We start from the raw sequence: 26,428 nt of genomic DNA, 5'->3' as shown, positions 1-26,428 counted from the left end.
CCTACCCTCCCCAGCAGAACAAAACAAGCTCGCTGCATCTTCCATGTGACAGCCCTTAAGATATTTGCCTCTTCTTCTCCAGGGTAAACATACCCGGCTCCTTCAACTGCACCCCATCTTGGTTGCCCTCCCTATGAACACTTTCCAGTTTGTGGGCATACACAATTCTGACCATACTAAGCCTCCTGATGTATATTTTGCTTTGGAAGACTTATTTTGGTCAGAACTGAGTATACACTTCCAGAGTTAACACTAAATACAATACTTCTGGTAAATGAGCCATGATAGCTTCTATAGGGCCGTGAAATTTTTGTACCCCGGGCTTTTTAGACTCATCTACCTATGTACTATCAGAAACAAAAGGGGCGTATTGGGGACAGGAATTTCCCCCCAACTCTCCTACCCGAATACCTTGCTCCTATTTTTACTTGGCTTCCAAATCTCATTGGAATTTACCCACCCAACAACTGCTGCTTTTATCCCTCCCCCAACACTACCAACAGCACACAACAGCTACCTGAGCTTCCCCACCCCTCAATTTTTCCACAAAAGCTGCCCTGTTTTGCCCAGTATCAGCATTTGCTACTTGGAATGCCTTCTAAGCATTATGTGGCATCCTGAGGAAACAAGCAGCAGCTCGCTAACATCTAATTTCTTAGTGCCATCGGGTTAAAGACAGCCTCAACAGGCTCCCAGGCTTCTCCAGAGTGTGCAACGTACCAATTTAGAGAAGCTGAGAGGGATGCATTCTGCCCCTGAGGTTCCCCAACACCGACTATCAACACAGCAGATCTGAGGAAGCCGGATCAGACTGCATTATTCCCCACACTGGGTTCAGTCCCTACCAGTTAGACAGGAGTACAGCGGGGGGGAAAGCAGAAAGGAAGTTCACACACTTTATAAAAGCTAGGTTTATTGAACCCTTAGGTGCAACAACAGGAGGGCTGGAGCCACCGCAGGCCCTTCCGGGGGGTGGGGAGTGATGGCCAACTGCTTTCAGAGAGGCGATCTTGTTCACTTGTACCCCTCATTTCCGAAAGAGACAGGTTAGGTGCAGAAACGGCCTGGTGTGCCTGGATGGGCAGGCAAAGGGAGCTGAGTGTGGGGGAGCCAGGGCCCTTGTGCCTTGTGGGGCTCAGGATTCCCAGAAATGGGCATCAGCCTGTGCCATCTCCAACAGATACTTCTCCAGGACTTCAGCATCTTCACGGAAACGGTCGCGGAAAGATTTGATGAGCCCCGCTGCACTGCTTTCGTACTGCACCAGTACGACATCTTTACCTGGAAAGGGGAGGAGGAGGAGAAATGATCAAAGTCAGTAGATAGACCATTCCAGATGGGTGATGCTCTTTCAGGGGTATCATTCTCTCGCCACTCCCTAGTGGGTCCAATTTGACAGGTGGACCCACCTATCAATCACCTGGTATCACTACAACACCAGGAGCTGGTCACTTTGACGTCCCAATTGCTGGGACTTCAAAGTGCATCAAAGCACTGCAATAACCTCTTTGGCTGTTTGTAGACAGTCACCCCCACTTGTCCCGCTGCCCTTTTGGGCATATGAAGGCCTTCAGACAGCTCCTGTTGCAAAGCATCTAGAAGAGCATTTGAAACTGAGCAGGATTTAACCCCTGCTCGTTAGCATGTCAGCAGGGATTAAATCTTGCTGCTTCAGCTGAGGATATCTTCTCCTTCTGGGAATGGGATGCACAGCCAATGCCAGATTTAACCCTGCCCTCCCACCCATCAGCTGACCTCACCAGGGACACCAGCTGATGGGCAGGTGGGCGTGGTTTGGGGAAAACGGCCGTGCAGGCCAAAAGTGGGCCTGGATTTTAATCCTACACAGTTAAATTAATCTTAAATTCTGATACTTTAAAAATAAATAAGCAAACCAATATTTATGATGCCACCTTAGCCAGATTCGCTTAACAGCTGAATCAGTTGAGCTACGAAATACCCAGCAGAGGAGGAGGTTGTTGTTGTTGTTTAGTTGTTTAGTTGTGTCCGACTCTTCGTGACCCCATGGACCAGAGCACGCCAGGCACCTTTGTCCTCCACTACCTCCCGCAGTTTGGTCAAACTCATGCTGGTAACCTCGAAAACACTGTCCAACCATCTTGTCCTCTTGTCGCCCCCTTCTCCTTGTGCCCTCCATCTTTCCCAGCATCAGTGTCTTCTCCAGGGAGTCTTCTCTTCTCATGAGGTGGCCAAAGTATTGGAGTCTCAGCTTCAGGATCTGTCCTTCCAGTGAGCACTCAGGGCTGATTTCCTTCAGAATGGATAGGTTTGATCTTCTTGCAGTCCATGGGACTCTCCAGAGTCTCCTCCAGCACCAGAATTCAAAAGCATCAATTCTTCGGCGATCAGCCTTCTTTATGGTCCACCTCTCACCAGAGGAGGATAGAATCACAGAAAGGTAGAGTTGGAAGGGACTCCCCCAGGGGCATCATTCATTCATTCATACTTTTCAAGTTCATACATTTCACTAATTTTTTACATTTCACTAATTCTACAATCATTTTGACATTTCAAAACTTTACTTCCTTCCCCCACTTTCTGCGGTTCCTTAAATTTATTTTTACTATCTTCTGCACATCAAAATTAACTTAATTTGTTCATTTATTCATCTTCTTTAAATATATACTCTTATAAAACTGAAGGTTACTACAATAATCCTGCCAATGTTTTCATCTGTTTATAATTCATCTGTAAATATTCAATAAACCATTTCTGTTCTTTTATAAAAGATTTGTTATCTTGATTTCTTATTCTTCTGGCAAGTTTCACCATTTCTGCTTATCCCATAAGTTTTTGTATCCATTCTTCCTTTGCTGGGACTTCTGCTTCTTTCCATTTTTGGGCAAGTAACATCCTTGCCGCTGTAGTAGCATACATAAAAAACTTTCTATACATTTTTGGTAGTTCTGTCCCTATAATTCCCAAAAGAATAGCTTCTGGGTTGTTGTTTTTACAAAGGTTATTTTAAACATCATATGTGTTGGTCTTGTAGTAAGGATAAAGCTTACTGGGAAATGATATATAATGAAATGAAAAGGATGTTTAAAACAACTCCCGAGGGTTATCTAGTCCAACTCCCTGCAATGCACGAATCTTTTTCCCAGTGCGGGGCTCAAACCCACGACCCTGAGCTTAAGATGTGCTCTACTGACCGAGGAGATATGCTCACCGCTGCTCTTACCTTCCAGGCGGGTGTTTGCTTGGACAAACAACTTGCGCTCTTCCTTGCGCAGCAGCACAGTCTTGCGCAGGCTCAGGAAGCGCTGGGGCTTCTCGTCCGTCACCGCAGAGTATGTCTCATAGAGGGTGCGCCCACCCGCCACATCCGCTGTGGACTTCAGCACCTTTGGAACAGAAGAGCAGCACCCTGCTGGGTCAGCCTCTCTCTCCCCCTAAGGGAAGAGAGACCCTGGGCCCGTCCTTCCCTCCCTGGCCCTTACCTGCAGTTTGCGGAGAAAGTGCTCCAGCGCAGGTTTCCCTATTGTGGTGATCTTGCTGCGGTCCAGGGACACCACTGCATCGGGTTTGCCGTCTCTGCCTGTGGTGTGTTGCAGGGATACCAGCCCCCCACCGGCTTCCAGGAGAACCCTCAAGATGACAAAGCGTGCCTGCATGTGGGCCTGCCGTGGCAGGAAGGCAACACAATGCCATTTAGAAAAAAGGAGCTTTACTTCGATATAGGATTACAGCGGCAAGACTTTTATACGCACAAAAATGGAAGGACTCGCCATTACCCACAATGGAGGAACGGCTGTTGAAATGACTGGGTTTAGCCGAGGTGTCGATGTGTTTAATCAGAGAAAAGCCACTGCCAACATTTACTAAAGACTGGAAACTTCTTAGAGACTTTTTGCGTGAGAAAGAAACCCAAATGGTATTTGGGTTTGAGGACTCAATATAATGTTGGTTTACAGAAAGTGGATTTGTTGGGTGTTATCTTTGAGTGGGTGTGCTGAAAAATTTATACACAGAGTTCTTTTTTTCTGTTTCACCCCACCCTCTTTCTTTCTCTCTCTTTTTCTTTCTCTCTCTTCCTATCTCTTTCTCCCCTTTTCTGGTCTGTGTTTTAATTAAGATTAGCCTTTGAGAGAAAAACGATATTGGATATTAATTTTTGGATTACTTTTTCAAAATTTTAATAAAATCTATTTTTTTAAAAAAGGAGAGGCAAGGAGACAAGGAATTCTCAACTGGGACTGTGAAGCAATGACTCTCAAGTCCAGACAGACAATAGGGGGCAGGGAACTAACCTTTCCTCCGGGCCAAATTTACCAGGTGGGTAAAGGTTACCCACTTGCCATTCCCCTGATGCCACAGGCCTCTCCTTCCCACCCAGGGATATCTTTCCTCTACCCATTCCAGCATCAGGACCGCACCTGCCGCCATGTTCCGGACTCCGGGGTGTAGAACTCCAGTGCCAGCAGCCCAGCACGCACCATGTTCAGCCAGTTAATGTAGATCACATCCTCAGCATCTTCTCCTTCCAGTTCAAAGATCCTTGTGGGCAGAGCAGGAAGAGGAAGGATTATCACAGCAAAAGGGATGGGAGGGGGGTCAGAGCTGCCACCGCCTCATAATAAAACACATCTGAGTTTGCAAAGTGCCCTTCCCCCCCCCCGGCGATTCAAGTTGTAGGGGGCAGCCAGAACGTCAGAGAACTGAGGTGGGAGCTATTAACTCTCTTGCCTTGGTAAAAATTGCCTTTTAAATATTGTGCGATGACTTTGGCTAGCTGGGAGGAACATAAATTCTCCCCATGAATAAATAAAATATCCTGAAAGGCAGCATAAAAAAAAACTAACAAAAACTTAGCAGTCAAGTTTTCCCCAGAGCTAATAGTTTTGTCCAAAACAAGGATGCAAGCCAGGGGGCCAAATGGAGCTCTCCAGAACTCTCTATGTGGCCCTCGGAACTCTCTACAAGTCCCACCTGCTCACCAGGCCTGCTTCACACCGTCCTTGAGACTTTTAGCCTGGCTGGGAATTTGTCCTTGAACTCTGACAATGCCTTTTGCTTGTCCTGGATGGGCAGGGAAGAGTGGATGTAGAAACCAGCTGACCTTACCAAGTAAAACTTGCATCCACTGCCCACCCCCCTTTTGCCTCTGGCCATGCCCATCACTGGGATGCAGGCCCCAAAAGATTGCCCAGAAGGAAACCTGGCCCTCAAGACGGAAAAAGGCTTCCCAGTCCCGGTTTAAAATCTTTATTATCTGAAATAAAAGCCCCTCTCAGCCACGGCCTGGGACTTTGGGGGTCTTGCCTGCTAAGGGCTCCATCTTGTGCTTCTCCTCCCCCCCACCCCACATGCCGCTGCTACCTCAGGTCCTCACCCCAAGACCTCCTTGTTCAGGCACAGGTACAGCCCCACACACTCGGCCCGACACTCCTCGTAACTCGATGCAACGTTCGAAAACTTGCTGTCCCATGTCTCACCGCCTCGGTACCAGCTTCTAATCTATGGGGATAGGAGAAGAGTGAAGGGCCAGACAGCTGCGGGTGTCTTGGACAAGCGAACTGAGTCAGCTGTCTGAGGGAAGGAGCAGCCCTGTCCTCCTGATCTTAAAATGGTCACCTGCTCTGCTCTGGACCAGATCGGTGGGTGGGGATTGATTCTCTAAGTCAGCCAGAATCTGCATAAAACAGAGCTATGGGCTTGCTTCCCCCCCTCCTCCCTTGTGTGTCATGCCTGCTAGTTTTTAAGCCTGAGGCAATGGGTTGTTGTTGTTGTTATTTTAAAGTTGCTCTTCCAGCATTTTTGGCTAAAAAGTAGGGTTAGGTTTTTTAAATAAAATAGCTGTCACATGAATTCTGCACCTTAAGGGGCAAAAATGCTGATCCCACAGAGAGGAAGCAAAAAACCACATTCTATATTGTAGAATAATACAGTGGTACCTCGGTTTTCGAGCGTCTCAGAAGCTAAACGTTTCAGTTTTTGAACGCCGGAAACCCAGAAGTAAATGCTTCCATTTTCGAACGCGCCTCAGAAGTTGAATGGCTTCCACTGCGTCCCCCCAATTTTATCTATTGGTTTTGCAGGCCGCCCTTTGCGCCTCGGTTACTGAACATTTTGGAAGTCAGACAGTCTCCCGGAATGGATTACGTTCAACAACTGAGGTACCAATGTATATCAGTGTAAGATATACAAATCATTATAATTTATTCTGCACCTATTGGTTACAGGGAAGGGCCATGAGCTACACAGGGGGCTGATTTCCTTCACCACCACAAAAATCCTCCCAAGTTCTATTCCGGAATTTAGAACTTAAGCACACATGTGCTTTCCAACTCATCTGTTCCACCATGAGGGCTAGAAACCTGGGGTGCCCTTTTTCCCCTATTTCTTTAAAAAGAGAACTACAGTGGTGCCTCACAAGACGAAATTAATCCGTTCCGCGAGTCTCTTCGTCTTGCGGTTTTTTCGTCTTGCGAAGCACGGCTATTAGCGGCTATTAATGGCTTAGCGGCTTTAAGAAAAAGGAAACAAACTCGCAAGAAGTTTCGTCTTGCGAAGCAAGCCCATAGGGAACTTCGTCTTGTGGAACGACTCAAAAAACGGAAAACCCTTTCGTCTAGCGAGTTTTTCGTCTTGCGAGGCATTCGTCTTGCGGGGTACCACTGTAACTTGTGATTCAAAGGACACTGAACTCTAGGTCTCATGCAGGAACTGCCCAAGTGGTGCAAAGGACAATAAACAAGGGGGGGGGACTTCTTTAAGAAGTCACAAGCCCTTCTAATCCTCACAGGAAACATGTGAAGGCTTTACCTGTTCTCCCGTTTCTGGGTTGATCACTGCCTCATGGTCAAAGTTGAAGGCCCCCGAGTCATCCTGCCAGGACAAAAGAGAGAGTGCTCAAAAACTGAGGCTGCTCATAATGAAGGACAGAAGCAATTATTGTTGGAGTGAATGTGGGCAACAAGGATCTTTCATACAGATATGCTGGGATTCCCTGAGAATAGCTGCATATTGGAATTTGATATTTAAATGAATGAATACTGTAAAGTCCATTGGTTCTTCTTATTCCCAATGAGCATGGAAAGGGGGTCATGAGGAATCTGTATATAAAACGTCAATGGCTTTCATGTAATGGGCTGCTTGACGAGAAATTGCAAAATCCTGGAAGCTGGCGGTCAACTTAAATTTTGAGGAATCGCCCCGGAGACTTTTGAATGCTGCACTTGCAGGTAAATTGGCGTGCGATATGAAACTGGCCAAAGGAAAAGCAAAAACTTTTGACTTTTTTCCTAGCTGGGGAGCCCACTCATGGAATACATTAAGGGACATAATACAAGGTTTCCCTCTTTCATCTGCCTTCCTGAAACTGTGGAACACAGGCTGAAATGGCTTCTGTCCTCTGACACCCAAATTTCTTCTGCTTTGGATATCCTCAAAAGCTTGTTTTTTGGGAGGGAGGGGTTAGGTGCCCACCTGGACAAAGAGCTTCCCGCTGCCGTGACCCAGGAGTTCATGGAGTCCAACTTGAACCTCAAAGGAAGGCCCCTTCCACTGGATATAGAGATCCTGCAAGAGGATTTGTAAATAAATAAAGCTGGCTGTTTCATTACTCCCCCCAGAGTTTGGGACAAGCATTTTTTAAAATGCATTAAAAATCAGTGAAGAATCCTTGCATGCCCCACTCCTGCAACAACACCCCACCCCATTTTCCCTGCCCCTCCTCAAAAATACACCCCCCCACACACACCTTGTCCTCTTCTGCCAGGAACGTCAGCTTCTCCTTCTGTGTGGAATAGGCCACAGCCAGCACATTCCCCAGCGAGACGTTCTTGAAGCCATCCGTCTGGCGGATGTCATCATCTGGGAAAGGGGGAGAAACAGGCAGGATCTGCTAAAACTGGGTTCTGCGGGGCTAGAGCTTCTCCACTTTGCACCTCTGGTTCGCAAATCACAGGCTTTGCTCCCGCCCCCCCCGCCCCCCAACGACTCAAAAGGCCGGGAGAAAAAGCGATGTTTTGCAAGCGACACTGCAGAGCAGGGAAGCCCACTTGCTGACACCCGGGTCAAGTGGGATCGCTCTTCCTCCTCATGGGCAGGAGGTAATCCTGCTTAGTGCTGAGCTGGGGGTGTGCTGAGCTCTCTCATGAACTCCAGCCTCGTGCTTAGCAGGATCAACCACCCTTCACATCAGGATCACAGGGGCTGCCTTAAAGCGCCTTTCAAAGGGGCTATTTGAAACAGCAAGTGCTTCTCTCACTGGGAGGAGACTCCTTCAGCCCCACCAATGCCCACAAGGAAGCACACAAGATGCTTCAAAAAGCACCTTTGAGCAGTTATTTCACTGCTGTTCATCAAGGGCTAGCGCAGATTCAATCGCCCTACTTGGGTCGTCAGCGACTTTCGCTTCCTCTTCCTATTCACTTACCAAACGGCAATCCCTGGTCCTGTTATTCTAGCAATGTTTAGGCCTGTGCTAGGACAGGGGTATGTTCCTACCGGCTTCTCACCAGCTCCTCTTGTCACTCTATTCCTTCCGGCACACTTTTGTATTTTGTTTCCCCAGCAACGATAGTCCAATTTAGGAAGCCATGACGCTGACCAAGAATTTAATTTGGCCCTGTTCCAGGATACTCCATTCCATCCTGCCCCCCACCCTGCCGTCCCTTAGTCATGGAACATGCTTTGTTCTCACTGGGCTGCTTTGGGCCCCTTGATCTCACCCTGGAGTCTTTCCTCCTCTCCCACCCATTTTTTGGTATTTTCATAGTCCTTTTTACAGGCCCCGTCAATGATAGGGAAGGGAGAAAATGAGCGTTTCGCCAGCCCTGTGAGCAGCACTTCAAGGCAACACTTCTGGAGTTTCTCCTGCTGCCATCTTGTCAAGGTAGGATAACAACAATTTTATTATTTGTACAGTGGTACCTCTGTTTAAGAACTTAATTCGTTCTTAAAGTCTGTTCTAAACCTGGAACCTTTCTTAACCTGAGGTAGCACTTTAGATAATGGGGCCTCCCGCTGCCGCTGCGTGATTTCTGGTCTCACCCTGAGGTAAAGTTCTTAATCCGAGGTACTACTTCCAAACACTGTAACCCAAAGTGTTTATAACCTGAAGCATTTGTAACCTGAGGTACCACTGTACTGTGTCCATCTGACCAGGAAGCGACTCTTCAAGGTCTCCCCCTCCCCGCCTGGAAATACTGGGGATTTGACGTGGCACCTTCTGTATGCCAAAGGGAGATCCTTGACCACCAAGTCCCAGCCCTACCCACGGCCTGCCACCTTCCCCCCCAAACCTGCCACCGACCAGATCCTCACAATTTGGGATGTTGATGCCGGCAGGGATCCCGCTCCCGGCAAAGGTCAGCACGTCAAGCGAGGTGAAGTCGGGCTTCAAGAAAGTGTCTTTCTCGAAGGCGCGAGGCCATGGCAGCTCCTCCAGCAACCGCTCAGCCGCTGCCACAAGACGAGCGAACTTCGCACTCATGGCCTTGTTCACAACCGCAACGAAGCCTGGGGGGGGGAGAAGGGTGGAGAGGCTCTGTGAGGAAGCCCAGTCTTAAGGGCCTCCATTTCTGGCCCCACCCCCATTCCTGCATTGCAGGGGGGTGGACTAGAATACCCTTGGCGTCACTTCCAACTCTACAATTCTATGATCATCTCACCAACATGTCTCTTGGCTGCTGTCTCCCCATAGGCCAAGCCTATGAAATAGTCCCCAAATTCTACTTGCAAGAGCAGAAAAGACTTTTGGTGTGACGATCTGTGGATAGCTCGGTTGGCAGAGCGTGAGACTCTTAAGCTCAGGGCGGTGGGTTCGAGCCCTGCGGTGGGCAAAAGATTCATGCATTGCAGGGGGGTTGGACTAGATGACCCCCAGGGCCCTTCCAACTCTGCAGTTCTATGATTCTATGGTCTCTTCGAAAGAGAGAGCGGCCCGTATGTCCCCCTTCTGGGGCGAAACAAAGAATCTCACTGGATGTGGAGATGGCATCCTCCCCAAGTCTCCAACCCTGCCTCCACCCAGAGCAGGGTGATGCGTTGAGAGAGGGGCGGGGAAACATTTTTGGCCAGAGGGCTGCTTTCCCTTTGGGGGGGAGCACATGCTGGGGCAGTCAGGGCCAGGGGCAAAAGTGGGCAGAGCAATGGACGTAAAAGTTACCTTTGTACAGTAAGCTAGTTTATGCACACACTCACCCCTCTTTGCCCTCCCTCCAGGCAAGCAGGAGGCATTAGCAGAGTGCATGGACAGGTTCCAGCCAGGCAAAAACATTCAAGGAAGGTGCAATTCAGGGCTAGCAAGGGCCAAGAGCTGGGGAGGGTGAACCTCAAGGGCCAGACAGAGAGGCATTTGGCCCTTGAATCTGAGGTTGCCCTGTCTCCAGGTTAAGGCTAACCCAACAGCCCAGACCCCAAACTTCCCCCTGCACAGGCAAAGTAGTAGTAGTAGTAATTTTATTATTTGTACCCTACCCATCAGACTGGGTTGCTCCAGCCACTCTGGGCTGCTTCCAACAAATATAATTTGTGTCTTGGGGGGGGGGGTTGAGGGGAGGCAAGGGTGGGAGGACAGTAATGCTGGGAACTTTAATTATTGTTATCGTTATACTGAGAGGGCTTCAGGGCAGGGGTGGGGAGAGACGGGGAAAGCAAAAGAGGGCATCGAATGGTCAACGACTGGCGTGAGATCATACTACTCGCAGGTGGGGAATGGGGACGTTGAGCTAATACAGTACCTTCAAATTCCCCACGGGAACCATAGGGATCTCGGTAGCTTTCGATGAAACCTATATAGCTGTGGACACAAATGAATAAATAAATAAATGGTGGGGAGAGAGAGGTTCTTTAGGTTAGCTTTACCTGGGGCAACTGTTACTCTTCCCCCCAATCAACAAGGGAGGGTGGGGTAACACTCCCTATTTTCCCAGTTCCTGGGAAGCAGCATTCATTCAGAACACACCCTGAATCTGGATTAAGAGACTCCACTGATCTGTGCAGCCCCCCCAGACTCACCTCTCCACGATGGGCCCCTTGTCGCGAATCCAGCAGCGGGAGCCTTCCTTGTGGGCCACGATGGAGCCTTGCGTGAAACTGGCGATGTAGTGAGACAGCATTTCCGCCTGCGTGGGGTTGGCTGCGTGTCGCTAGCAGGGAAAGAGGAGAGGGTCTGGACTCAGGCCCAACCAGCCTGAGGCAGATTCGCCCAGCCCTCGATTCTCACCACCTGCCTTTCCCACCATCCCCTAGAACGCAGCTGCTCATATGCCTTGATCTTTTTATTTTATTTTATTTTTTTAAGGAAAGATGTCAAATGGAACAGGTCAGCAGTGGCCACAGCATTCAACTTCAATGCTCTCCTCAGGGAAATTTGCCTGGCACTTTCATTATACACCTTTAAGCACCAGGCAAAAACGTTCCTCTTCAACCAGGCCTTGGACTGACTGAAATCCAATGCCCTTTTAAAATATATTGGGGAGGGGAAATTATTGAGTTTTTGTTATGTACAGTGATAACCTTGGGTTAAGAACTTAATTCGTTCTGGAGGTCCGTTCTTAACCTGAAACTGTTCTTAACCTGAGGTACCACTTTAGCTAATGGGGCTTCCCAGCACCGCCGTGACGCAATTTCTGTTCTCGTCCTGAAGCAAAGTTCTTAACCCGAGGTACTATTTCTGGGTTAGCGGAGTCTGTAACCTGAAGCGTCTGTAACCTGAGGCACCACTGTATTTTGTGTTTTCATACTGAGATTTTATGTTGTGAACTGCCCTGAGGACTGTGGGAATAGGACAGTATGTAAATTTAGTAAATGACAACAGCAAGAACAGGTCTCTAGACCTCATGGATACGCTTCGAAGAGAACAGGCCAACGCATGCTGAAGACTTAGGGTCACACGTGTTGCTAAAGGTACAGCTGCCACCAAAAATGATGAACATGCCACATATGTTCCCTGCCTGTAACCTGAAGCAGTGCTTAAAATCCTGCACTGGGGTCTCAGTTGCCTGCCTCCACTCCCCATCACAGGGGCAGTCCAAGGTGAGCCAGGAAAGCCCACCCCCTTCCCCCTCACCTGGGCTTTCTTCAAGTTCTCCACAACCTTCTCCAGAAGCGGGGAGTAATCTCCTCGTGTCACAGTGAAGAAGCAGCCGCCAAACTCAAAACATTTAATCTTGGCCGACATGTCAGCGTCAAGCTGAGAATCTGGGTGGAAGAGGGGAGGAAGGTAAACTTTACAAGGGCTGTGGGAGTGCACGGGGGGGGGGGCGTGTGCAGGAAGTCCCAAGCGTGGATTAAACAAGGCTGCGCAGCCGAGGGCAGGCCCCCCCCCTTTGGCAGAAGCTGCCTGGGTTTCCAGTTTGCAAGTGAGTACACAAGAAGGGCCCTGCTGGAGTAGGCCAAAGGCCTATTTGCTCCAGCCTGCTCTCCTCCTCCCAGTGGCCATACAGGCCACACAGAGGGCATGAGCGCAACAGCAACTCTCCACACTTGTGACTCCTAGCGACTGGCATTCAGAGGCATCCTGGCTCCAACAGGGGAGGCAGAACATCCTCTGCAAATGTGTCTGCTCTCTTCTTTAAAGTCATCCAAGTTGGTGGCCATCCCTGCCTCCTGTGGGAGCAAATGCCATAGTTTCAACTATTCATTTATTAACTTTATTTTGTAAAATGTATATGCCACTTAACTGTAACCCTCCAAAGCCACACATTGTGCGAAGAAGTATTTTCCTCTTGCCTGCCCCAAATCTTTAGACATTCAGCTTCACTGGGTGGTTCCGAGTTCCAGTAATAATGAAAGATAACACAACCTCCACTTTTTTCACACCATGCACAATCATTTTCACCTCTATCGTGTTTTTGCTTTTTTTCTGAACTAAAAGTCCTAAATGCTGTAACCATCAACAAGGGAACTGCGCCAACCCCTTGAACATTTCAATTTCCCTTTTATTTAATGTTTTCTCCCGCTCCACAGCTTCCTATCGGAGGCAAAGCAACTAGAGAACTGCAACTGCAGCACACAGTATTGCAATTGCAGCCGCACCTTAAGATACCTGCCCTGTGTCAGCACTACTGATTTCAACAAGTGCTGGCAAAGGAAAACTTCCAAGTTTAGAGAAGTTCCTCCGACCTGGTTACGTGGAGGATATTCCCCAGGTGAGTTAACTGATGGGTTGCTTTACAATCATGGAGGACTCATCTTCTTCTCTGAGAAAGCACTGCCAGACAGGTATTTTCAAACTGTGCCTTTCAAAAGATTCAAATTATTTCATGTGCTTATTGTAATCTGGGAATGCTATTAGAGAGCAAGTGTGGCATAATGGTTAGAGTGTTGGACTATGACCTGGAAGAGAAAGGTGGTCTATGAACAACAACAACAACAACATCACTGGCCCTAAGCAGGGAGTGCTGTGAGCATGCCAGGAGTGGGCTTGGGGAGAGGGCTGGTCTATGCGACCCAAAAAAACGCTCTTACCATCTGAAAGCACCGAAGCCAGACGAACCTCATAATTCACTTTGTCATCTACCTTCGTCTTAAAAAGCCTTGTATTGTAAGCACTGATGTTCTGGGGAAAGAGTAAAAGAAAGTGAGAGGATGGAGCCGTGAAAAGCAAAACAAGCTGCCCTATTGTCTGGGGTCCTCAGGCAGAGAAGGGTCTTTCCCATCACCTGCTACCTGGGGTTCTTCCCAAGGGTACATCCCTCTATAGCAGGCGAACAAAGAAGCTGCCTCACACCTGGTCAGGTTATTTGTCCATCGAGCCCCGCAAGTTTTGAGATGGGGGTTTTTCTCAACCCTACTGTGAGATGCCAAGGACTGACCAGGGGGCGACACTGCATGCAGTGCCCAGCTCTGGTGCCCCGATAAGGCCCATTCCCTTGATGTAAACAGTGTGCCCACTGGGCAGAGGACATGATATGGGGGACAGGAAGCTGCCTTATACTATGTCAGACTAGTTGCCCATCTAGGCTGCTCAACCCAGTGTAGAAGTGGGGTTCTTGCAGCACCTCAGAATCAAGGAAGTCCTGGGCCAGCTTTGCATCTTCCGTGGTGCAGTTTGCAGAGAAGTAAGTAGATGTGCCCTAGAGAGAAGAGAGAGGAAACACGGAATAAGCAGGATGCACCTGTCCTTGGAGTTACCCTGGGCAACAGGACACCCCCCCCAAAAAAAAACCACTTGGACTACTGCAATGTGCTCTACGTGGGGCTACCTTTGAAGGTGACTCAGAAACTACAACTAATCCAGAACGTGGCTGCCAGACTGGTGACTGGGAATGGCCAACAGGACCATGTAACACCGGTCCTGAAAGACCTACATTGGCTCCCAGTACATTTCTGAGCAAATTCAAAATGTTACTGCTGACCTTTAAAGTCCTAAATGGCCCAGTATACCTGAAGAAGTGTCTCCACCCCCATCCTCCAGCCCGGACACTGAGGTCCAGCTCTGAGGGCCTTCTGGCAGTTCCATCACTGCGAGAAGTGAGGTGACAAGGAACAGGCCTCCTTGGTAGTGTCACCCGCCCTGTGGAACGCCCTCCCATCAGATGTCAAGGAGCTAAACAACTATTTGACTTATAGAATACAATCCAGTACAGGGAAGTTTTTAAATGGATGACCTTTTGTTGTGTTTGTAATATTTTGTTGGGAGCCACCCAGAGCGACTGAGGCAACCCAGTCAGATAGGCAGTATATAAATAATAAAATGATTATTAATAAGCGATACTTGCTAACTTCCCCCCAGAACTGAGCATGCGGATGGGTTGAGCTTGGCTCTCTGCTCCAGAGATGGGGAAGCAGCCCATAGGCCCCAGTCCCTTCTGAATAAACTTCTGGAGGCAACATGGCAGTGGTTGGCCAGGGGAATAGAGGGTGGAGCAATGAATGTAAATTTTACCTTTGCACAGGAGGCTAGTTTCTACAAACACAAACACCCCTCTCCAGCCTCCATCATGGCAAACAAGAAGCATTATCAGGGCACATTCTAGCCAGGCAAAAGGCAGGTGTACCTGGCCACAGAGCCCCAAGTGCTTTTGTGTCGGCTCTAGGGAGAACATGCGCTCTGCACAGCGGCCCCACAGGGCCTCCATCTCTTTTGGATGGTCCGCAAACACCTGGGTCGCCCACACCAGCTGCTTCAGCTTCTCCTGAGGGCAGGAAGGCAAAAATGAAAGGATTACCAGTGGCATGCCAGCAGAACCATACGGAGCCTCCTCGCTCAACCTTGAGCCCCCAAAATACAACTCCCATCATCCCTGGCCACTGGTCCTCCTAGCTAGGGATGATGGGAGTTGTAGTCCGATAACCTCTGGGGTCCCAAGGGTGAGAAAGGTCGATATGGAGCCACAACCTATCCGTAGGAGAGACCCCGCCCCCTCCGCAACCTCTCAACCAGTGAGATAAAAGGAGCATTCCAATTAGCTGGAAAAGATAAATGGCCCCTCCCTCTCATAGATGTCCTATCGCACCACCAGCGTTCAAAAACTCCCATTGTTCTAGGCGCACTTTGCGACAGGGAATTTCATTAATGCGAAAAGTTTCTGAGCTCTGGGTGCAGTACTAAGATTTCAGATTAAAACTTCCACTGCCGGAAAGAAAGGAGGACCTTTTTCTGCCTCCCCACTTCCAGCTACTCTCTGAAGACTGGAGAAGAGACCCTCTTAAGAATATTATGGGGGTGGGCAGGGGATGTATGGCTTTTTTACCTTTTTTTGCAGTCTTAAGATGAGGACTAGACCATGTGAAATATGAACGCAAGATATTACTGGCAGTTCATTCATTTTCGGCTTTGTATTCTTGTTACAAAAATTCCATTCCATTCCATTGCAGCGCCCATAACCTAGGTTTAAGGAGCCATTTAGCTCCTAGCTTTCTTGTCTCAGTTTCTAACACTGCGCACTATAGACACCTGCAAACCTTGTACTCACCTTCGGAAGGTTGGGCACAAATTTGGTGTCCCCAAAGGATTTGTAGTTGCCCATGTTGGCATAGAAGGCGGCAGCGTAAACCAGGAAGGCCTGCAAGCAGCAACAGTCGTGAGAGCCTCTCCCTCCCCCTTAGCCATATTTTAAAAAATCCCACCCCTCAAAAAAAATTTTTTTTTTTACAAACCTGGAATTGGGAAGCTATAAAACCAGAGAGACCATATAACTACCTTCAGACAAAGGATACAGTCCGCCTGCAGGCAAATTAGCCCAGTTCTAGAAACTCCCCACTAAACCAATTTTATCTAGCCTTTCGGCTCTCCAGATGTTGTTAAAAATCTGTTCCAAGAGCGGGAATCGTTTTTCAGCCTGAGGTCCACATTCCCTTCTGGGCAACCTTTTGGGAGCCACGTGCCATTGGTAGGTGGAGTCATAGACAAAAGTGGGTGGAGCAACGAATGTGAGTTTTACCTTTCCACAGCAGCCCACTTTCTTCTTCTTTTAATTTGGTTTTTTTAATGGATTTTTTTTTAATGCAAAAAAATATAATTACATCTGCAATAGATGTACCAATTTGGCTACGTATGGACATATAGCACTTACATTAAATGGAACAGTCCCTATTTTAACTTGTAGACTAAGCTTTGAGAGAACGAATGCCAGAGCGGTCACAAATAGTGAGGTTAAATTCTCAAGAATAATCTTTTGGAGAATATTCTTGAGAATATTCTCCAAAAGATTATTACCGAGAATTTAACATCACCAGTCAGAAATATATTATGATGTACAATAACGTAGAGTAGCCCAGATTATAGACATTCACTCATATGCCCCTCTCTATCCTCCATCCCAGCAAGCAGGAGGCATTATCAGATACTCCACTCCAGCAAAAACACTCAAGGAGGATGTGAAACAAGGCCAATGAGGGGAGCGGCCTGGGGAAGAGTTGCAGGGGCCAGACAAAAAGGCCTGGAGGGGCGCATTTGGCCCCCAGATCCTGCTCTTTTTCCAGTTTAGTGCCATGCCTGAGCTGGGCATCATGATTTGTTTTCCCATCAAAAAGTCCTGAGAACTTTCGGGTGTAAATTCCTCTACTATGTACCCCCACCCTCATCTCACCATTTCCCCCTAAACTAAAAAGCACAAGGTTCATGTGCTTAATTCATAGGAACGGTTCTCCAGACCCCTCCAGGCTTTTTACAACATCTCTTTTCAGAGAAGGCCAGCAGAACGTTCCAAACACAACAGACACAGTCCGTTCAGATGCTCACAATGTGGCTTGCTAAATCTAGATATGCGGGAGTCTTTGGCATAGCGCCCTTCGCTCCTCCCTTTGGGGCAGGAAGCCTCTAACTAACCACAGTTTCCTGTAATGTCCGACTCAAGAAACAATGATTAACACTTTGTCATGAGCCAGAAAACTGCTGTATTTTTCGCTCCATAAGACGCACCCGACCATAAGACGCACCTAGTTTTTAGAGGAGGAAAACAAGAAAAGACAGCAAGAGCCGCAGACACGCTCGCTCGGTGTGGCTCTTTAAAGATAGAGCGGCTCTTGCTGGCTTTTCTGGGAGGTGGGAGAAGGGACTGATGGGCTGCCCTCCGTCCCTTCTCCCACCTCCCTGAAAAGTCAGAGCAAGCTGCGCAGCTATCACTGAAGCCAGCACATCAAGAGGGAGAGCTGCGCAGCGCCTCTTGTTGTGCTGCATTCCCAGCGAAGCAGAATGAGGGACAGAAGGGAGCCCTATGGAGCCCCTTCCACCCCTCATCCTGCTTCGCTGGGAAGCCAGCAGACCAAGAGGCGCTGCGCAGCTCTCCCTCTTGCTGTGCTGGCTCCAGCGATAGCTGCGCAGCCTGCATTCGCTCCATAAGATGCACACACATTTCCCCTTACTTTTTAGAAGGAAAAAAGTGCTGTCTTATGAAGCAAAAAATACAGTAAACCGACTTCTAACCACGGCTTGTTCTGAAGCTGGCAACCATAGTTTCTTGGTTCGTACACAACGGGGAGCTACAATGGACGCTTCCTGCTTTAACTGCGGCTCAAAGGAAGAGCAAAGAAAGGGGGCTGAGGAGGAGGGCGAGGGGCTTGTGCAGTTCTTGGCTAAGTACCGTATTTTTTGCTCTATAAGACTCACTTTTTCCCTCCTAAAAAGTAAGGGGAAATGTGTGTGCGTCTTATGGAGCGAATGCAGGCTGCGCGGCTATCCCAGAAGCCAGAACAGCAAGAGGGATTGCTGCTTTCACTGCACAGCGATCCCTCTTGCTGTTCTGGCTTCTGAGATTCAGAATATTTTTTTTGCTGTTTTCCTCCTCCAAAAACTAGGTGCGTCTTGTGGTCTCGTGCGTCTTATAGAGCGAAAAATACGGTAAGTGTGATCATCCAAACACAGCTGAGTAGCCAGAATGTGGAAGAGAACCAGATGGACAAACCTCGCAGAACACATGCTGTCTCTAGTACCTGATACTCCTCGTCTGAGAGGCCGAGCGAGTGCGCCACCTCGCCTAACTGAATCGGGTCCTGGGACCGAAAGAGCCGTGAGAGGAGGGCAAAGATGGCAGGTGCTTCTGGGGAGGTCTGCTGCAGCACCACCAGCCCCCCGTACCAACAGGCCCGCGACAGGTAGTGAGCGTACAGCCTTTCCTCCGCAGATAAGAGGTGGAAGGCTTCGGCACAGTCCAGCATTGCGACACCAATATCATTGGGCAGAACATACTGGGGATCCACCATCCTGCCAAACTGGGGAGAGAGAGAAAGAGAAAGAGCCATTAATACAGAACTAACCCTTTAGTGCTAACGAATGAACTTGAAGTTGCATTGAAGACATCAAACCTAAAGCAGGCAGAATGAATGAATGAAATTCATTATAGATGATGATGATGATGATGATGATAATAATAATAAGAAGAAGAAGAAGAAGAAGAAGAAATATTATAGAGTTGGAAGGGACCCCTTCAATACAGGAATCTCAGCTAGATCATCTATGACAGAAGACCGTCCAACCTCTGCTTAAAAACCTCCAATGAAGGATAAAAGTAAAAGGTAAAGGTAAAAGGTAAAGATAAAAGGTAAAGGACCCCTGGATGGTTAAGTCCAAAGGCAACTATGGGGTTGTGGCGCTCATTTCACTTTCAGGCCGAGGGAGCCGGCGTTTGTCCACAGACAGCTTTCCACCCAGTGCCCGGTTTAGCATGCAGGAATTTCATGTGTTCACAAGAACCTCTGCAGTCAGATCTCACCACCCACTCACTCTTCAAACTGGACCTTTTCCACCACTCTTCAAACTGGACCTTTTCCACCACTGACATCTACCCACTAATTCACAATTACATGCAAAGCTCAATCCTGGAAGCTCATTCATATTGCCACTGACCCACAGCCTCCCTCCTCCCAGCTTATAGCCAGTCCCTGCCACCGCCCTTCTGCAACACCAGCAGCTCACCTGCTTCTCTTTCTAGCTGCCTCCAACTTCCTGACACGCCCCCTTCTTTCCCCCATTCATAGCTTCGAACACGGGGAAATGCCCCCTGCGATACAGGCAGCCAATCCCGAACTGATGTCTAGCTGCTGGGAAACTAAGGCCCGCCCCTAAGTCCTTTCCCCACATCAGTGATTGGTCCAGATTTAAAAATAAACAACTGTAGCCCCATTGTCCCTCCCCTAAAGTCCACAATACTATCTCCTCTTAAGTCACTCAACTTACGTTTTTCAAACAAGTGTTTCTAGCCAATCCGAGTCTTTGGGACAGGTAAGAAGGATGCACAAAATCTACCACTCTGAATAAAAAGGAGTTTTCTGTAGAACCTCAAGCACAGATAGTCAACATGGTGCTGTTCAGACTGTGCACATAAATCCCATTTGCAAGGGGTAGGCAACCTAAGGCCCAGGGGCCGGATGCGGCCCAATCGCCTTCTCAATCCGGCCCGCGGACAGTCCAGGAATCAGCGTGTTTTTACATGAGTAGAATGTGTCCTTTTATTTAAAATGCATCTCTGGGTTATTTGTGGGGCATAGGAATTCGTTCATTCCCCCCCCCCTTCAAAATATAGTCCGGCCCACCACATGGTCTGAGGGACCACGGACCAGCCCACGGCTGAAAAAGGTTGCTGACCCCTGCTCTAAAGGTTATTATTAATAATGACGGCAGTGCCTCTGGGAATGTGCAGAGTGCCCATGAGAAACCACAGCCAGCTCCATAAACTGCTTTGGGGCCCATCAGCTTGCCACAAAACAGCGAGCAAGCATAGGCTTAGCCCTCCACCCCCAAATGCATCCGAGAACATGAGACCTAATGCCTTTAAGATGCTTTTGAACTCCGCCTTCCATTTTCCGGACTGTCGTTGGCCATTCTGTTTGGGAGCTGATGGGAATTGGAGTCCAGCGACTATGTGGAAATTGCCATGTTGGCTACCCCTGCCTCAAAGGCTAACATATGGCACAATATGACAAGTACATATACCACAGGGGTTTGGGTATGTGTCAAACAGTGGTGCCAAAGGGAAATACAGAAAGCCCAGGAAAGGAATCCCACTGAATTGGAGCCAGTCCTGGTCACATCTTGCACCAGGCTCCACCGCCATGGAGGACCCCAAGCACACCCTGGAACTTTTGGTGCCTCCGCAAGACTCCATCTGGGAGGACCACTTGCTCCCCAGCCCCACCAGATCTCCTGGTCCCTCCCCACCAGGCTGTGCCCTCTCACACTGGGCCCCCTCACAAGCTCCTCTCCACCATAGTGTGAACCTCCAAAGACCATGCAATCCCATTTCAATCTCTGCTCCTGCCGTTAGAAAAAGAGGAAGGGGAAATGGGCTTGTCGCCTTGAGAGTGGAATGTTGCATCAGAAATGCGGGCACCCGCCCTGCACCAAGTCGGTCCATCTAGCCTAGTATTTACACAGGCTGGCAGTGTTAGAAACTCAGACATCTAAGCTAGGCACCAATGGCTTCTTAAACCAAGGTTACAGTCGCCAAAATGGAATGTCTTGGGCAAGACGGCTCGAAAGTCTTACTTTTCAAAGGATGAACTGGCTGTGATTGATTATCAGTTAAAAATCTGGCTAGTTCTGAGGACAACCTTGAGCTAGGTTAAGAGCTCTGAGAACTTAAAGAAAAGTCACTTGATCCAGGGACAGTCCACACACACACACGGCAGTTCCTACCTCTTTTTCTTAAGGGTGACACGGACTGCTCCTAATGTAGGAGTATTCTTCAAAACTGAGAGCAGGGCAGTGGGGTGGATAAGTGAAGACAAGCTACAACAATTAACTAAAACATTGTTCATTGCCCCTGATCAGGCTGCACAGAAAAAGCATTTTGGTTCCTGGAATTCATTCCGATTGTGCAGATTAAATATAACTGATAGAATTCTACAGGGTGCGGTTTTAGTGTGTGAAAACTGTCCAGATCCAATAATCCCCAGGTGGCGGAGATGGCATGAGCCATCCTGGCACCCAGGCGTCTAAACTTGGTCGCAAGTGGCCTGGTGCAAAATGCGCCTGGTGCCTGGCTAATTAGGAACACTGCTGACAATGCCTCCTGCTTGTCTAGACAGAGAGGTAGGTGTAGGTGTGTGTGTTTCTAGAAACTAGCCTGTTGTAGAAAAGTTTACAACTTGTGGCTCCTCCTATTTTTGCCTTTGGCTCCGCCCACCACAGCACATGGCCCTCGGAAGGCTGTCAAAGAAGAATCTGTGGCCCTTGGGGTAAAGTTGGGGTGGATTAGAGACCATGGGGGCTAGGAGTTCCCTTAAGCCTCTGACCCAAGTTTTCCACAACTGTTGCACTGCTTCCCAAATGCAAAACACGGGGGGGGGGGAGAAGCAACCACTTTCACCAGCTCCACACAATGAACCCGGGATCTTTTGCATGCACAGCATCTGCTCTGACCTGGGCTGAGGGTGCTGGATGACAACCTTCCTTCTGACCTGGAGCTGCTGCTTTGTGCAGGGAACAGTGGTCCCTCTTGCCTCCCTATCCTGGTGGCTTCAAGGCATTCCGGACTAAAACACCCTTCAGTTGTAGTTCAGAATATCCGGAGGACACCCAGTTGGCAAAGGCTAATATACTGCTTCCTGTCCTTGGGAAACTAGAGGTGCTGGGAAGATGCAGCCCAGGACCTAAAATCATAGAATTGTAGAGTTGGAAGGGACCACAAGGGTCATCTAGTCCAACCCCCTGCAATGCAGGAATCTTTTGCCCAATGTGGGGCTCGAACCCACAACTCAGGCTCTACTGCTGGGTTTCCCAAACTTGGGTCTCCAGCTGCTTGTGGACTACAATTCCCATCATCCCTGACCACTGGTTCTGCTAGCTAGGGATGATTTTATTTATTTTATTTATTGAATTTATATACCACCCTATACCTGGAGGTTGGGAGTTGTAGCCCAACAACAGATAGAGACCCTGGGGAATCCTGCTCTACCAACTGAGCTATCTTTAGCAATGCTCTTTCACCAAGCGGCAACCCCTCCCAAGGATTCACGAACCTTTGTTTACTTATTTCATCAAATTTATGCACTGCTTGGTTGGAGGGAAGAAAACCCTCAAAGCTATAGAAGCTGACTTATACTTGCTATGCCTTATATTAAGGCCTGGGGAACCTTTTCTAATGAGAGGGCCACATTCCCTTCCATACAAAATTCTGAGGGCCATTTGCCGGAAGCAAAAATGGGCAAAGCAACAAATGCAATTTTTGCCTTTTCTGCAGCAGGCTAGTTTCTGCACATACTCAGATTGCCCCCCTCCGAAACACCCCCCCACACACATTCACCAACTGTGCAAGGAAGCAGCACTACCAAAGTTGAATCGGCCTTTAGTTGACATTCCTGCATTGCAGGGCGTTGAACGAGATGTTCCTTGGGGTTTCTCCCAACTCTATGATCCTATGCAGCCACCGTGCAATCAGGCAAAAACACGTGTTGTGTGTGTGCATGTATGTGTGAACAGCCAGTGAGAGGTGGAGCTTGGAGAGTTTCCAGTGCAGGACAGCGCGTCTGGAGGGTTGCAATGGGCGCCAGGCCTGCGTTCCCCCACTCCACCTGCTTTGTGCCACCCGTCCCTGTCGCTCAGCCTTGCCTGCACCGACATTCAGCAGCTCTCCAGGCATAGGAAGCTGCCTTCTTCTTCCGGATCAGATCATTGGCTCCATCTAGGTCAATACAGCCCGCACTGACCGGCAGCAGCACTGCAGGGTTTCGGGCGGGAACGCCGGGGACTGAACCAGCGACTTTCCGCATGCAAGGCGGATACAGTACTCCAGCACTCAGCCACGGCCGCTTCCCCATCTCCTTGGAGCCAGGAAGGCGACGGGGATGGGCGGGAGGGAAGCAGCGAGCGAATCACAGAATTGGAAGGGTCCCCAAGGGTCATCTAGTCCACCCCCGGGCGGCCAGCCCTCCTGCTGTGTTCTTGGACCGGGGGCAAGAGGAGGCCATATGGAGACCCTGGACATATGGGATTGATTGGACCCACCGCGCCCCAGACCCTCCTCACCTGTTCCTTGCTCCCTCGTTGCTTTCAACTTCCTGCCCCGCCCCCTCCTCGCCCTCATTCATAGCTTCACTGTCAGACACGCCCCTGTGGCCCAGCCAGCCAATCCCAAGGCCCTTTCGGGGGGAAGACTGACGTCAACGTTGCTGGAAAAGCGGAGTCCCGCCTCTTGCTTCTCCTCTCCCAACGATTGGCGGCTGCTGCTCGCTTGTTCGTTTCTGCAGAGCTATGGCCCTGCCCACTTTCCCCGCCCTTTCTGTTTTTTAAGCTGCACGCTTACCCGCGTGGAAAGTGAGCCTTGCTGAGCGCAGGTAGATTTTTTGCTTGCATCCAAAAAGACATCGGAATGCGTGGTCAGTCTCTTACAGCTTTATCACCACCCTTGGTTGGTTGGTTCTTAATGGAGTTGCAGGCAGCTTACATCAAGCCCCTTCCAGACGTTCTGTTTATTGTGCATTCATGATTATCTGTTCTCGTGATGGTACCGGAGTGGTTTCGCGCCTTCCCACTGTCGATGCTGTTTGTACCTGCAAAAGTATCAGGGCAGACGAACAGCTTCGTTTCCAATCAGTGCATGACCCTTAGCTTCGTCCTGAGATCCTTGAACTTTTCATACCACAAATGTTCTAAGGTGGGGTGCGCCCAGGAGACTGTATGTCCTGCTTTTGTCACGCTATGGCTTATGTCCCTCTGGATTGCAATAAGTAGGTAAGCATCACAATACGGCTAATAATAGTGGATCCACCACTAATGAACTATTATCGCACCAATGACATGCTGCAGAAAACAGCAGGCAAAGAAGAGTCTTTCACCTCTTACTGCTTTTTTAACTGATGGAGCACGTTTTTGCATGCAACTCTTACAGAGATGAGATGAGCAAAAGAGCTTGCTTACTCCCACTCTCCTAACACATGGGTAGGCAAACTAAGGCCCGGGGGCCGAATCCGGCCCAATCGCCTTCTAAATCCAGCCCACAGACGGTCTGGGAATCAGCGTGGTTTTGCACGAGTAGAATGTGTGCTTTTATTTAAAATGCATCTCTGGGTTATTTGTGGGGCATAGGAATTCATTCATTATTTTTTTCCAAAATATATTCTGGACCCCCCACAACTTCTGAGGGACAGTGGACCGGCCGGCCCCCTGCTGAAAAAGTTTGCTGACCCCTGTACTAAAAGATCCGGGAAGGGCTTTTGAAAGGTGTTAGGCCAACTCACTGACTTAACAAAACAATAAAGAAAATAGTTGCTAGCTTTCTCCTTTCTGTAGCAGAGAACCTATAAAGATAAACTAACTCTGTAGTTTAACTCAGCTTGTATTAGAAATTGTACAATTTTGATGCTCTAACCAGGTCTGTGACCGCGTAACATTTGTTGTGGTGGCTTTTAAAGACTGGGGTTATTGTGTGCTGCAAAGCATTTGCTGTACCACACTGTGAAACTACGGCTGTTCCAGGCTGTGGCTATTTTGGGGTGGGATTCAATTACATACCAGCAAATTTTGGATGTGCTATCAGTTGATGGAGAGCTGTTGTGCAACAAACCCACTTGCCCCAGAGAGCAAACTTTTTGCAATAAGAGACAGCCAGGAAATCTGCTGGTAAGTGTGATAGCACTCACTATGAGGCAACATCATGCAAATAAATCAGGATGAGTGCTGAATAAACAGGTAGTCTGGAAACACTTGGAGCATGAGGTGGCAGCATCAGAGGAGACTCCTGATTTTTCATGCTACCCTCCTGACCCACAACTGATTTATGTTAAAACATTCCCCAACATAGGCACAACATAGGCAACAAATACACAAATTATGGCATGTTCTAATATGGAGAAACAGGGAAATATTTGGTGCAGGATTCTTTAAAACAGGAGTGGGGAACCTTTTCACACCAGAGGGCCACAGACCCTTTTGGACAAGCTTCTGAGGGCCACATGGTACTGGTGGGCAGGGCCAGAGGGAAAAGTGGGCAGAGCAACAAATGGAAATTTTACAGTACACTAGGGTAGTTTCTGTACTGTCAATCCTCGGTCCAGCCAAGCAAGAAGCATTAAAAGGAGTTCAAAGATGCATTCTAGACAGGTAGAAACAGGCAGGGAGCGATGTTGCCTAGAGAAAGTTTCAAGGGCCAGGTCGAGAGAACTAGAGGGCCACATTCAGATCCCAGACCTGAGGCTCTACTCCCCTTCTTCAAAAAGGGCAGGAATTAAACAGCAGTACAGTGTCAGAAATCCTTTGGTTGTGTGTGCATGAACGGTGTGGGCCCCAGCAAATACCTGACGCTGAGGTGCACATGACACTGCCTTACATACCAGGTTTGTGTTTGACAGGTTTGAATGACAGCTACTCTGCAGGGAGGCAAGTGGGAAGGGCTTCTTCATTCCTGCTCCTTTTTAGCACATCAAACCTGGGCCCTTCCAAATGCAACTACAAGCCATCTGTCTAGCCCAGTACTGCCTGCTCTGACTGGCAGCAGCGCTTCCATAGTTTTTCAAAGGCAGGGGCATCTTTCCTAGCTAGTCCCATTCACTGAAGATGATAAGAGGACTGTATCTGTAACCTTATGCATGCCAAAAAAAAAAAAGGTCTATTCCCACTGAGCTCTGGTCTCCATCCTCTTCTGAGAAAATACATACCCATAGCAGCGGCCTTAACCCAAACTGCAGGGTCCCTTTGACCAGATCCAAAGAGCAATTCACAGATGTGACGAAGACATGGCGCTGTGAGCAGATGGGAGCCAGGCGCAGCGCTGGAGCATCAGGGACATAGGGACATAGGAAACTGCCACACACTGAGCCAAGCCATTGGTCCATCTAACTCAGTATGGTCTACACCAACTGGCAGCAGCTCTCCAGGGTTTCAGGCAAGGAGCCTGTCCCAATCCTATCTGGAGGTGCCTTTGGGGGTTGAATCTGGGACCGTCTGCATGCATAGCAGGTGCCCACACACTGGGCTATGGACCTGTCCTTAAAAATAAAGCAAGATTCCAGTCCTCATAGTTCAGAACAAAGGGCCAGTTTAAAAAAGAGCATGCTTTGTACCAGGGGTTGCCAACAT

General features: G+C 48.8%; 1 protein-coding gene across 2 annotated transcripts; it reads right to left on the bottom strand.

Annotated features, from left to right (window-relative positions):
- Positions 1-896: 896 nt before the first annotated feature.
- Positions 897-23,456, bottom strand: DPP3 (dipeptidyl peptidase 3). Of its 2 annotated transcripts, none has more exons than XM_053368071.1 (18): positions 23,381-23,456; positions 18,349-18,627; positions 15,891-15,980; positions 14,973-15,110; positions 13,974-14,048; positions 13,441-13,531; positions 12,041-12,171; positions 10,987-11,117; positions 10,710-10,768; positions 9,292-9,486; positions 7,724-7,836; positions 7,450-7,542; positions 6,787-6,849; positions 5,354-5,478; positions 4,398-4,518; positions 3,462-3,641; positions 3,203-3,365; positions 897-1,281 (listed from the first exon to the last, which is right to left on the bottom strand). In XM_053368071.1, the coding sequence occupies exons 2-18, from the start codon at positions 18,616-18,618 to the stop codon at positions 1,136-1,138; spliced, it is 2,184 nt and encodes a 727-aa protein (XP_053224046.1). In that variant the 5' UTR covers positions 18,619-18,627; positions 23,381-23,456; the 3' UTR covers positions 897-1,135. The 2 variants fall into 2 exon arrangements, with proteins under 2 accessions (XP_053224046.1, XP_053224047.1); XM_053368072.1 differs by lacking the exon at positions 23,381-23,456 and adding an exon at positions 19,331-19,353.
- Between the last annotated feature and the right edge of the window lie 2,972 nt (positions 23,457-26,428).

Source organism: Podarcis raffonei, chromosome 16 (assembly GCF_027172205.1).
Source record: "Podarcis raffonei isolate rPodRaf1 chromosome 16, rPodRaf1.pri, whole genome shotgun sequence".
In the NCBI taxonomy this organism is placed as follows: Eukaryota; Metazoa; Chordata; class Lepidosauria; order Squamata; family Lacertidae; genus Podarcis; species Podarcis raffonei.
Note: the sequence above shows the minus strand (reverse complement) of the source record. Positions and strands in the feature narration are given on the sequence as shown.

Bases quoted from the DNA above. Each gene is read 5' to 3' on its own strand.
- DPP3 (XM_053368071.1), bottom strand. From the start codon at position 18,618: ATGGTGGATCCCCAGTATGTTCTGCCCAATGATATTGGTGTCGCAATG. The intron at 7,543-7,723 runs GTGTGTGTGGGG...ATCCTCTTGCAG, and splicing joins TCCTGGCAGAAGAGGACAAG to GATCTCTATATCCAGTGGAA. The intron at 3,366-3,461 runs GTAAGGGCCAGG...TCTGTTCCAAAG, and splicing joins ACTTTCTCCGCAAACTGCAG to GTGCTGAAGTCCACAGCGGA.